This window comes from Crocodylus siamensis, chromosome 2, assembly GCF_052110815.1.
Source record: "Crocodylus siamensis isolate JL-2025a chromosome 2, ASM5211081v1, whole genome shotgun sequence".
NCBI lineage: Eukaryota > Metazoa > Chordata > Crocodylia > Crocodylidae > Crocodylus > Crocodylus siamensis.
In genome coordinates, this window is record NC_143396.1 from 151,131,930 (window position 1) to 151,144,991 (window position 13,062).

The window sequence follows — 13,062 nt, forward strand, 5'->3', positions numbered from 1 at the left end:
CCAAGGGGCCCAGTGTAAACAGAATTCTCACCCAATAAAAGCATTGTCACTGGCTGCAGAGTGACATGAAGATTTTATGGGGTCTCATCCTGTCTGGATCAGATCCATCTTTTTTGGCCTACTCTGCCATTGAGGACTAGTAGACACATGGCTGGGGCCTGGCTAGGCTTATTATGGTGGCAACCTTTACTCATCATGTCACAGCACTGTCATGGAATATATGTGGCTTTTCAGGAGGGAAAGCATCACCATCTGCTGGCGGTGCTGCCGTTGCACGGTCCATGAATACTTATTTGTCAGAGTCACTACTGTTTATTTCACAGCTAACCTTCCCTGAATGTCTTCCCACTATCTGCCACCTGTGGATCTTCCCACAACAGATGATGTTAAAATTTCAGCAGCTGTGAAGGCAGATGAAAGCTGCAGCATAATGAGATCCCCAGATGTCTTTGTCTCCTTGCCATTAAATCAAGGTCCTGTTCTAACAAGAGCCATGAGGAAGCTGATGTGCAGTATCTTCTCCACAATAAAAGGAGTCATGCACAAATATCTTCCATGAAACAGCTTTTCCAGCACATTCCTCAAGCCCTGTGGCAACCAGTTAATGGAAGGTACTAGTCATGAACTGGCATAAAGGCAGTGGTTACAAGAAGGTCGTCTAACTTGGATGAGACAGGAGTGTGATTAGGCAGCTGGAACTGTCACTGAGAGCCCTCTTCAGGATCCACTCTGCTCACCCTACATGGGTAGGTGGCTAGAAAAGGTGCCCTGAACATAGCCTGTCTACCTTCTTCCGTGTCCAGTGGGATCACCTTTACTGCAGTTGAAAATACCAGTGAAGATGCACCATCGTTTTTGGGACCTGGAATGATCCCATCAGGACCCTCATAGACAGCCCTAACAGTGAATGCCCGGAGTGCTGCATTGCAATCATGGCCCAAGAACTCGGGTGATACAACATAAGTGTAGTTGAACTGAGACTCAGCGAGTGAAAGAGGGGACAGCTCAAAGAACATTGGGGCAGCTATACCTTCCTTTGGAAGAGTAAACAGGAAGGAGAATGCTGACTTCACAGAGTTAGTTTTGCCATTAAGAGTGAACTCATAAAACAGCTTGAGTTCCCTATTGTAATTAATGAGCACCTCATGACTTTCCATCTTAAACTGGTAGGGAGCCAATATGCCAGTGTCATCACTGATGACTCATCAGTGTGTATGCCCCAACTCTTAGCATTGCCTATGAAACCAAAGAGGAATCCTCTGCCAACTTTGACCAAGTCTTTTCTGACATTCCAGAGGGAGGCCAACTTATTCTTGGTGATTTCCCGGGGTCCCTTCCAGCCCTAATGTCTATGTCTATGAAAATTTCAATGCCAGAGTCGGAAGGAACTCCAGCCTCTGGAATAGAACCATCAGCAAGGAAGGAGTAGGAAAGATCAACTCCAATGACATCTTCCCCTTAACCAGAAGCATGGAACATGGGTACCACCAGCACTCTGTTCCACCAGAAAAAACAGGCACAAGACATCCCGGCAACACCCACAATCTATTGGCACCTGATTGACTATAACGTCATCCATGCCCAGAATCACAAAGGTGTCTCCATCACCTGAGGTGTGCTAGAAGCTGATGATTGCTGGACTGATCACTGATTCATCCACTCTGTTATGTCATTCAAACTGGCTCCCAAACAACTGCTGCTGCAGAAGCAATCACCAATGAATGATCAATGTTGAAGGGCAAGCAAGCAAGACTTCTTTCACCAGTGCCTTGATGAAAAACTGGTGAAATTCCAATCAAAAACAATGGGGGAATATCAGTAGTGTGTGGGTTGCTATCAAGGCCACCATCATCAACATTTATGAAGAGACACTTGGATTCTGTACCAGGAAACATTTAAGACTGGTTTGATGAAAATGACTGGGAGATCCAGGAGTTGATTGATTGCAAGTGCGAGGCCTCTTGTGCTTGGCAAAATGACACTGACTTCAAGCAAAATAAATTTACTCTCCAACAAGCCAAGGCAAAGGTCCAAGGGAGGACTTGTAATATGAAGAACAAATGGTGGGAAGACAAGGCTAGGGAGATTCAACATCTTGCTGACATTTGTGATGTGCACAATTTCTTCAGTGCCACCAAAGCCATCTACAGTCCAAGCACTTGGAGACCAACCCCTTTTGAGACCTACAAATAGGCGAGACCTGGTCAAGGAAAGGGTAGCCATCAATGCCCATTGGAAGAATGATTTTGTAGACCGTCTCAATCAAGACTCTGTTATTGATGAGAGTGTTCTCAATTCCACCCTGCAATAAGATGATCTCAGAATCCTTCCAACCCCTGATGAGGTATGGAAAGCTATCAAGCTGATGAAGAATGAAAAGGCATCTGGAATGATGAGGAAATCCCAGATGACCTCATGGATACCATGATTGTGACAGTCTTCAAAAAAGGAGACAAGTCTGACTGTGGAAACTACAGAGACATCACTTTGCTGTCCACCACAAGAAAGATCATTATGAGAACCCTCCGTAATCATCTCCTTACACTTCCTGAAGAGTTCCTCCCAGAATCTCTATGTGGGTTTAGGGCCTCAAAAGGCACAACTGACATGATCATGAAAGCTCACCAGCTAGAGAAGAAGTGCCGGGAACAACGTAAGCCTCTCTTCATGGCCTTCTTTGACCTCATGAAAGCTTTCAACTATCAGCGAAGAAGTGTTGTGAAGGATCTTTCTAAAGTACAGAAACCCACCAAAATAGTCAGCATTCTCTTCTCCATGAGGATATGCAAGCAGTGGTTCTCAATAATGGATCTATAAAAGATGCCTGTAAGGTTAAAATGGGACTTAAGCAAGGCTGTGTCATTGCTCCAACATTTCTCAATATTCCTTGCCACAATACTACATCTGACCCACCAACAAGCTTCCAGCCAGAGTGGAGCTAAACTACCAAATGGATGGTAAGCTGTTTAACCTTAGCTGACTCCAAACCAAAACCAAAACCAGCCTGACCTCAATCGTTGAGCTCTAGTACAGGGAAGAGGCTGTAGTGTGTATTCACTCGGAAGCAGACCTTCAGGTATCATCAGACATCTTTACTGATTCATAGAAGAAAATGGGACTGATGTATAACATTCAGAAGACTAAGGTCTTCCACTAACAAGCTCCTAATGAATAGTTCCCAACTTCAGTAATCCAGATCTACAGTGAGACTCTGGAGAACATTGGGTATTTCCTGCACCTTAGAAGCCATCCCTCACAGAAGGCTGACATCGACAAAGAAATCTAACATTGCCTCAAATGTACAAGTGCAGCCTTTGGATGCCTGAAGAAACAGGTGTTTGAAGATCACAACATCAGATCTGCAACCACGCTCTCATGATTTATCAAGCAGTCATGATCCCCATCTTGTTGTACAGAGCTGAGACGTGGACAGTATACAGGAGACACTGAAAGTTGTTGAAATACTATCAATTCTGCCTGCAGAGGATCCTTTGAACCCAGTGGGGAGACAGATGCACCAATGTTAGTGTCCTCCTGCAAGCAAACAACGTGAGTATTGAGGCAATGATCATCTGACATCAACTTTGTAGGGCCAGCCATGTCATCCAGATGCCCAATTCCAGATTCCCGAATTCCAGAAGAAAGGGTTTTTTTATTCTCCCAGCTCAGACCAGGCATATGATCAAAATGAGGGCAGAACAAGTGTGTCAGGGATGTCCTCAAGGCCAACTTAGAAAAATACCACATTGATGTCAGCTTGTGGAAGGCTATCATCCAGGACTGTCCCAAATGGAAGAAGAGTCTGCTCCAGGGATCTTAATACTTGAAACCTTATGGCAACAACAGGAGACGGAAAAGCGGGAGTGGCAAAAAGAGCATGTCACAAAGCGAATCAAGAATCAGCACCACCCACCCCACACAAAATACATGTTTAAGCTGCAGTCGAGTCTGTCAATCCTAGATAGGCCTCATGAGCCATCTTCAGACACACAGATAAGACAATCATGGAAGATGGTCATTCTCAACTGTGAGGGATTGCTGAAGAAGCGATCAGATCAATCAGTATAATGTGATGCCTCTTTCCCCCTATTATTGACAGCATACTCTTTGCTCTTGTTCAGTTTTTGTCACCACAAAATTACGTCAATTAGATTCACCACTTTAAAATCAAACGAGACATTCTTGGAAGATCAAATCTCACCACTTAGATCAGTGTTCCCTGTCTTTATTAGCAAGAAGTCCTTCTGGTCCTCTGCTTTCAGTGAAACTCTGAAAGAATGACTAGAAGATATGAAGCCAAACTCTACTGCTCTCATTCTTTTGGGCCACATTCTTAACTGATGTGAACTAAAATATTTCCATTAAGTTAGTAGGCCCACCTTGATTTACAGCATCTCTGATCTGGCCATGTGTGTACAAGCCTCCAATTCTTTCTTCCTCTTGGTGAGGAGATCAGAAGATGCCTTTCACTAAAATTTTGGCCGTAGTTTCAGGCACTTTGGGAAGCAGTTATTTCAGGGACGCCTTGTTAGACTCATTTTTAGACAGAATACGCAAGGCTATGAAAAGTTAAAAGAAGGAGAACAGCCTTTCCGGGTTTTCTGTCTCCATCTCCATTTCCAATTCTCTCACTTTATTTTTTTTGGTGGGTGAGAGGGAAAAAGAGGGGCTTTACAAGTAAGCTAAATTCTCATTTATAGTATGGCCCCTTTATGCTGCTTACATAATATAAAAGGGACTTAAAGTGAGTTGAGTGTAACTGTAATTTCTTTTTAAGATAAGACCATTTCTCTTAGGTTAGGAGCTTAGAAGCATGACTGGTAAGTGATTTTTGATAAGTAGTTCTTGAATAGGTTTCTTGTGCATTGTTGCTCTCAGTATTATTCACTAGCATATGTACGGTTTGTAGTGCTGCAGATAGGAGGTTAATGCACCTTTCCAAATATTTGCACTTAATGCTCCTGCTATAGTGAGAAGCTATTCTGTGTGCTAGCTAAAATGCATGGATTCTTCGAGAATATATTCTGTCAAAATCATTTAGATTGCTTGAGTATCAAGTCATCTACTTGTCCTAAAAACATAAAGCCTTTAGGCATTTTTTTTCCTTTCAGATAGCATTCACCAGATTGTCTCTGACAGCATTTTAGTTACAGTGCTCCAAAGCTTACCATTGATTTTAATTGCAAGTTCCTCACAGTTCAAGAGTTATTTAGCCTGTGTATTTGTTGATATATGAAAGTTTGTAAGGGAGAAAATCTCATATTTCCTTTGTTTCATCTTAAACCACAACCATACTGCTAACATTGGGAGACCTATTGTATCTTAAACTATCCACAACAGTTGATTCTGAACAAGATTTTACAAGATTTTTTAATATGAAATAGAAAACGGGTTGCTAAAAAACAATCTAACAGTCTGTCAGAGTATGGTGGTCAGTTATTGCTTAAGGTATAACGCAAAGCAAGCATGCAAATTTGTAAAGATTGCAGCTTTCGATTAAGTGCTGTGCTGTTAGTTGGATATTGAATTCACACAGGGAGCTGTCCAAGATGTTCATTTTGTTTTAAAGTGTCCATATCAAGATCTCAGTGTATTCAGCTTGACACATGCTTCTCTGTCAAGATTGTGCCCGAAGGGGACTCATTTGGTGTTGGTATGAAATGCTGTAGGAATAGATCTGACCTTTCACAGACCTGCCCATAGGTTTGGTTCAGTATCTCCAGTTCAGTATCTCATATATGAAACCCACAAGCTCCTGGAAAAATGGTTTTCAACTTTTAAGCCTCTTAAGCTTCCTTTTCTTTGGGTCTTCAGTTAACAGTTGATGGAGCAGTGATTTTCATCATCTGTTGCCTCTATTGCCAATAATGATATTAGTTTGTCTTCTTGCATCACTCGTTTTAATGCCCAAAAATACAGGGAATAAATCTGTGTGTGTATAAGTTGTATAGCCTGTTAAGGTCTCAGTGCACTGTTAAGTACAGCTTCAATCGATTAGATTCAATCCATATGGGAACACAATATTCTCCAGGGGCATACACCATTGTGAGTGCAGTAGTTCTGAGCATTTAGAAGTTGGCGTCCCATGTCATGCTTGCTAAACATCTTAAGACAGCTACCTGTGCAGAAGTTTTACTGCTGACCTTCTGAATATGATGTTTATAAGTGAGGGAATGGTCTAATGTGACTCCTAGGTAAGTTAGGGTATACTCATGGAGAAGGATGTGGTTGCCTACTCTGATATTCAGCATGCTGTTGGCTTAACAATTGGCCATTTGGAAGAGTGATGACATCTATCTATAGATGCTCGACTGTAAGCGTCACTAAAAGTATTGGTGCTAGCACTGACCCTTGAGGAACTCCATTCTTCTGAGTTTGTACTCTGCTTTTTTCTCTTTGGGAAGTAGTGAGTGTAAATGATCTGCTAGAGATCATATTCATGACAAAAGCACATAACTTGAAGTCAGGTATTATAGAGTGCAGTTTAAGTTTGAATCTTTATGCCATACACATTGAGTGATAATACCAGACAATGCCTCATAGCTTTGGATGTTGATATCTGACACCATACGAAAAAGAATGCAAAGCCCACTAGCAAATTAGAAAAGCATGCCTGCTATGCCACACCCTAGGGGTGACCCAACCAAGTGGCCAGTAACAATGGGCTGACATGATAACAGGTCAGATATGAAATTATATAAAAACACGTGTAAAGTGGTAATTGAAAAGACAATATATTAGCAGTGGGAAAAGAGGACCTGATTCTAAAATCCAGGTGGTCCCTATAGAGGTACATAATATCAATCCCACAAGCTAGTTGCCATTCTTCGTTTGTGTGCCTAACTTCCTAAGAGAGAGCAATATCAACTACATCAGAGGTATCAAAGACACAACCCACAGGCTGGATCTAGCCTGTAGAGCCATATCATCCAACCCCTGGTACTGCCCATGGGTTTCAGAGTGACCCGCAGCCAGTATGCAGAGCATCCTGGATAGCCTCAGCTCACAGAGCAGCTACTACATACAAAACAGCCCCAGAGCTGCCACATGCCACTCCAGGGCTCATAGGCAACTGGTGGCAAAGCACGTGCCCCCCCTGACAGGGCATCCTCGCTGCCACCAGCTTCTGTGGGTGCTCGCCAGCCCCATCCCTGCCATTGCCATTGCTGCTGCCAGCTTCTGTGGGTGCCCCCACCAGACTCAAGAGACACTAGTAACCCATACCAGGGCTGGTCCACACACAGCAGCCACTCTGGGGCCCTGGGACTGTGCCAACCCAAGGATTGGCTTGGGGTTCCCCCGGGTCACTACACCATGTGTCTGAGACATAGGGCAGCTGTGGAGAAGGGAAACGTTGCATGTGGGCAACATCCTATGTTTAGCTCCTGCTCACCAGGTTGTTCCAGCTCCTCTTCAGGCCCCAACTTTGCGTGAGGCCGACAGAACCTCTGCCCAGCCCACAAACCCCACTGGGACTTCAAAGGCAGGAGTGAGGGTAGTCTTAGCAGCCATGCACACAGCACCAACTGTTTAGCCTTCAGTGCATGTAGAGGTGATTGAGGTAGGCAGGAGGGGGCAGTAAGCAACAGGCACCCAACATGATTGCAGTAATTGCAAGTGCAGGAATCGTGCTGAGCACCTGCTTCTGCTGTCTGCAATTTTCCAGTACTCTGAAGGCTCCAATCCTTCTTTCAATGAAGTGGCCAGTCCAGCCCTGATTGTCTGCCAGGCATATACCCCTAGCCCCCTTCCAGGAGAGCCTCAGAGCAAATCACCATGGCACGCTAGGCAGCTCAGCCGGTGGCAGCAGGGAGGACATGACATAGTGACCTGTTCTGAGCTCCTCCTTGGAAGAGGGTTGGGGGCATATGCCTAGCATCCAGTCAGGGGTGGCCTATAACTCAGCTGCATTTTGTTGCCCCTGGCAGTCTCCAGCATGCTGGGAGGTATACAGGAATGCCCCCAACCTATGGCCTTGACCACTGCAGGCAGCCTTTGTTTCCCAATTCCCATCCCCCCAAAAGGGGCAAAGTTGTATTCTGTTCACTCCCTAACTAATGTAGTCCATTTAGAGAAATCCACATGAGTCTGTTCAAATCTGCCTCTGGCTTTTGAATGTCTGTACCTATTCTTGAGGTTGCAGGCTCATGGTTTACCTTTACTCCAAAGGGTAAATTTAAAAAAAGAAGGTCTCCTGCTCCAAGGGAAAACAACAAGCTCTCAAAGACTGTGGCCTCTTCAATGTTCTCGCCTCTGCAGGTGACTTGCTGAGACTTATGTATTGCCAACAACTTTATATGTGTGTCCTGTGAAGCTGTTGTCCCACTCTCTCTGCTTGTCACACTCTTGTGAGTCAGCAGGGGCTTGAAATTAATAAGAATTCTTCTGTCTCATCACTTTACAGAGGATGTTACCTGTCATGTATAAGAACTAGCCTGCTTTTTCCATGCCTGAATGTATAGGAATTCACTGGCAAACACCCTCCGAAACAGAAGAAGTGCTCACTCAGCTAATTCCCTTTTCCTGTGGCTTTAGTATCCTTGTGCTTCGCTACTATTACAGTAAATATTAGGGGGGCGGGATGAAGTGGGAAGTATTCAATTCGGATTCAGATTCAGACCAGTTCAGGGAACAGTGATTCCATTCGCTGATTTGGATCACTGTCCCAATTTGATTTGGCTGAATCTGAAGATTTGATTCTAGTTCGGAGAACCAGCGATTTGGTCATAGACACAGCTTTATATGTTTTTTCTACATACTTCAAGATACCAGGGCACAGCTTGTGAATGCTGAGATGGCAGGGCGGATGGAGTATCCCACTGGAGTGTGGGAGGGGGGCACATGCTTGGTGGCAGACCCAGAAGTGGACCAGAAGTATTTCCATTCCAGTTCTGGGTCTGCTGCTGAGCAAGCAGGGGACCCCCACACACACACACAGACACACCCCCCCGCTCAGCAATCGGCTGCGGTGGGAACCGCCTGGGTACCTCCCCAGACCCAGGAGGCATCAGTTACCGGGGGGTCCCCCGCATGTTCCACAGTGGACCCAGAAGTGGAATGGAAGTACTTCTGGTCCACTTCTGGGTCCATTGCCAAGCATGCAGGGGATCCCTCGTGCTCTTGTGGGACGCTCCATCCACTCTAGCATCTCAGCTTTCACAAGCCATGCCTGGTACCTTAAGGTATGTAGAAAAAACATATAAAACTGTGTCTATGACTGAATTGTCGACTCTCTCCAAATCAAATTGGAGGCTTCTGATTCAATACAGAGAAACTAATGGGTTTCCTGATTCAATTCTGTGACCGCCAGGCTTTTCCCAGCCGCCCTAGGGCGGCTCTGATCTCCTTGTGGTTGTCTCCGCCCCTTCCAGGCCTGTTCGTTGACAGGGTAGTTCTTCCTCCTGTGCCGCCAGCCCCGTTCTCTCCTGCCACGACTTGATGTTCCTCAGTGGGCGGGGCTAGTTCGCCGGTCCCTTGGTGGCCCGGGCAAGGCCTGACGGTTGTTCACGGGGCTCTGCCACCCCTACACCCCGGCCTCACACCACCTTTGAGGCATTGATATATCATTGCCCATGGTTTTCCCTGCAGGCCTCGGCCACCGCTCTATGTCTTGGGGCCAAATACGGGAGACACTACTAACCCTGTGGTGTCATATGCCATAACCCTATCCTGTGAAGGACCTTCACCGTTGTCTCTATTGAAGTTTCCCCACAACCCCCAACATGAGGCACGCCTCTGGTCTCTGTTCCCCTAACTCAGGGACTCTGGAGTCCTTACTACTCCTAACCGAGCCACCACCAACTCCCTGTCCCTGGACCCTTACGGATAGGGAGGGCACTCCCCTCTAACAGCTCCTTCTTGCCCGGCTCGGACCCCTCCATCAATGTCCGAATGTCCCGGCGGCAATCCAGCCCTGATTTACCCTCCTGCCGGGTTGTCCTCGGCTCTTAGCCCATTCTTCAGCATCCTCCACGTCTGCCATACCAACACTCACTTTAGGATCCCGCAGTGCTCCCAGGCGCTCCTGCCTTCTCTCGCTTGGTCGGCCCATCGCTGCTCTGGAAACCGGCCAAGATGCCTCCTTCCTCGGCCACCAGCCCCTCTGACTTGCTGGATCCTCAGAAGCTTGCCCGCAGAGCCCACTCTGCTGCTGGCACTGGCTGCAGCCTGTTCTCCAGGCTATCCTCCCCCTCTGGAGCAGCGACCGCCATTTTTAACTCTGCCGGCTGGCATCTGACACTGACATCACCGGCTGGCCGCAGCTGTACAAAAAGGCAGCTAACAAGCCACGCAGGTTCCTCTTCCTGCTCTGCATGACTCTCATCCCGGGCTGCAGGTAAGTGTTCCACATTACCACAGCCCCCAAGACAAATTTGGATTTGAAGATTCAGCTGCCAAATCAGGCCGAATCTCCTCTGAATTGAATCAGCTACCAAAGCTTCACACAGCCCTTGTAAATATCCCTCTCTGGAGTGGGAGAAAGTTGTGGTAGTTGTTACTTTCTTAAACAAGTGGTGGATCCTGTCAAGGGCACAGTGTCACCACAAAGTTGGTTTTATAACTATCATTGTAATTGTTTTAGGAAAGCCAATATTAATACTTTATATTTTCAGTCATTAGAGTGGTTTAAACATTAACTAGATAATCTTCACAGTATTCCCGTAAGTATTAGATTCATTTTGCATATGGTAGCCCTGAGACAAAGGTGTTATGTGCCTTGTCAAAAGTCGGAGAAGGAAGTCTTTGCCAGAATCTCAGAATCGTTATCAGCATGCCTGGCTCCTAGCTACATGACAGGAAAGGGAAATAAAATAGGTTTTATTTTGATTTTGTAACAAAGGTCTATATTTTTTTCTCTTATTTCTCTGTTTCTTCAGATGAGCTTATTAAAGAGTTTTACATGTTCTTCAAGCAGCCTTTTAACAATTGCAAATTCCAAACATATTAATAACTTTACAAGAGCTTTAAATTGTCATTTACATTTTTAAAGTGGTAGTGACTGCTTTTTAAAATACTCCAACAACTGCATCTGCATCTTCTTGTGAGTTTTAGGCAAATGAAAGTGAATAATCTGTGAAGCAAAAGCACTGGAATTTCTCTTACCTTAATTTGTGTTAATCAAGATGTTCTCTGTTTCTTGTGGTCGTAGAGCCATCTACTGGCAGGAAGAAATACTTCAGAATCATTTTGGATGACACCTATGAAAATGTTTGCTGCATTTGCAACTGGGGAAATGGAATTTAATTCCTCAAGTTTTTTATTTTTTGCAGATTCTTCCAGAGTGCCTTGTTGAATGTCATACTTTTTTTAAAAACTTCGGTTAATAATTCTTCCAACCCATAAAATAACATATTTAACATTTAAATCTGGCAAAATATACATAAGGACAGGCATTAATACTTTTTCAACAGCGCTACCACAATCTGAATCAATGTCCATAGAAGTCTTTTGTGTTCTCTTCCTCTCCTCCTACCAGTCTCCAGCAGTTCCTTAGTGTTTCTGTCAATGCCAAGTCCCTGTGTTTTTCTCCATCTCTAATAATTCACTCCCTCCTTTCCCCTGTAACCATGCATAACACAAATCTCACTGTCTTCTTCTCTTTTTTGCTCATAATTTTTAAATTAATTCTAAATTTATTTTGAATTTGTTCATTCATAGAACTTGCACTTCAATACTGAAAAAAATTTTCTCAAATTTTCTGGTTTGGAGGCAGAAGAAGATTCCAAATTCCAAACATTTCCACCAGATTTCCATATAGGCATCTTTATGCCTTTATGCCCTGTATTACACTGACTTGATAGGACAACTCTTCCATTAGTAAAATGTCCTAAACTTTTTTTTTAAACTACTCAGTGATTCTAAGTGTGTTATTTCTCTTCCAGGCTTTTGCAACTGTAATTCTTACAGACACTAGACGATGACCAATCAATTCCCTATGACACTTAGTATTTTGCAGTGTTCTCAGAAAGTTTGGTTTAATTAATGAAACTCTAAAGGGTACCACAATATGACACTTTGACATGTTTCTAGATGTTTGAAAAATAACATGCATGATGCATCTGATGCAAGATTACACTGTTCCTCCTTTTCTTTTTCTTTTCTGTGTATAATTTTTTTATAATGATTGCTCAATTGCATGCCTCTACTTCTTAATATTTTTTTCACATAAATATGTGCCACACATTTCCAAACTGTCAGTTTAGGAAGTTTTAATATATTGATTCCATTATTTGGCACTTTCTGTTATTTGGGACAGTGGTCAAACCTTTACAGAAATAACTGAAGATATCAGTACTTAATATATCGATAGGCTGGTGCATGACTTTTGAAACACTATTTTCAGTGGAGCAGCTTAACCAGTAGTTGTGATATGTCAACTAAAAGTTGTATTATTTTCACCCTAGGTTTCACTCTCCTCCAGCTGCTTAGAAAAACTGCATGGGAAGTCAGTCCTACCTAATCCCCCCAGAGTTTTTGTTCCCAATTCCTTAAAAACAGTTTCTCTCCCTGTTGCCTTGAATAGTAGCAACAGAGACAGCTTGGATACTTCACACATGGAAACTCAAGGAAATCAAAAAAATGGTAGTCTGGACTCCATCATTAGTACTACCCTCCCACGCATCATTATCATTCCTACCTCAGAAACCAACCTATTTGAAGGACAAGCAAAGCATGAAAATGAAAAGGAAGAAGAGACTGAATTATTCAACATTCACAGCAAGACTAGTAATTTGTTGGACATAGAAGGGCTTGGCTCTTCCACAGATATTCTGGAAGCAATTGAGAAGTTTCTGTCATAAGTGTAGAAAAACAAAATGGCTCTTCCACAGATATTCTGGAAGCAATTGAGAAGTTTCTGTCATAAGTGTAGAAAAACAAAATGATGTGTTAATTATTTCCGTGGCTACTTCGCCGTATTTATTATACCAAATAACTGAAGTCTCATAGATTAAATCATCAGACTTCTATATTTACATGGTAATGATCACTAGACAGTCTTCGAATCCACCTTTTCAGATCACATCAGGAACAGAAACAGCCTTTTTAGTATGTGCTGCAAGA

At 43.9% G+C, this 13,062-nt stretch overlaps 1 protein-coding gene across 1 annotated transcript in view; it reads left to right on the plus strand.

Moving 5' to 3' along the window:
- Positions 1 to 12,800, plus strand: part of LOC149870909 (melanopsin-like) — a 56,856-nt gene extending 44,056 nt beyond the window's left edge. The window contains exon 9 of the mRNA XM_090034781.1: positions 12,405 to 12,800. Coding sequence (XP_089890907.1) covers positions 12,405 to 12,800 — 396 coding nt within the window. The remainder of the gene's footprint in view (positions 1 to 12,404) is intronic.
- The last annotated feature ends 262 nt before the right edge of the window (positions 12,801 to 13,062 follow it).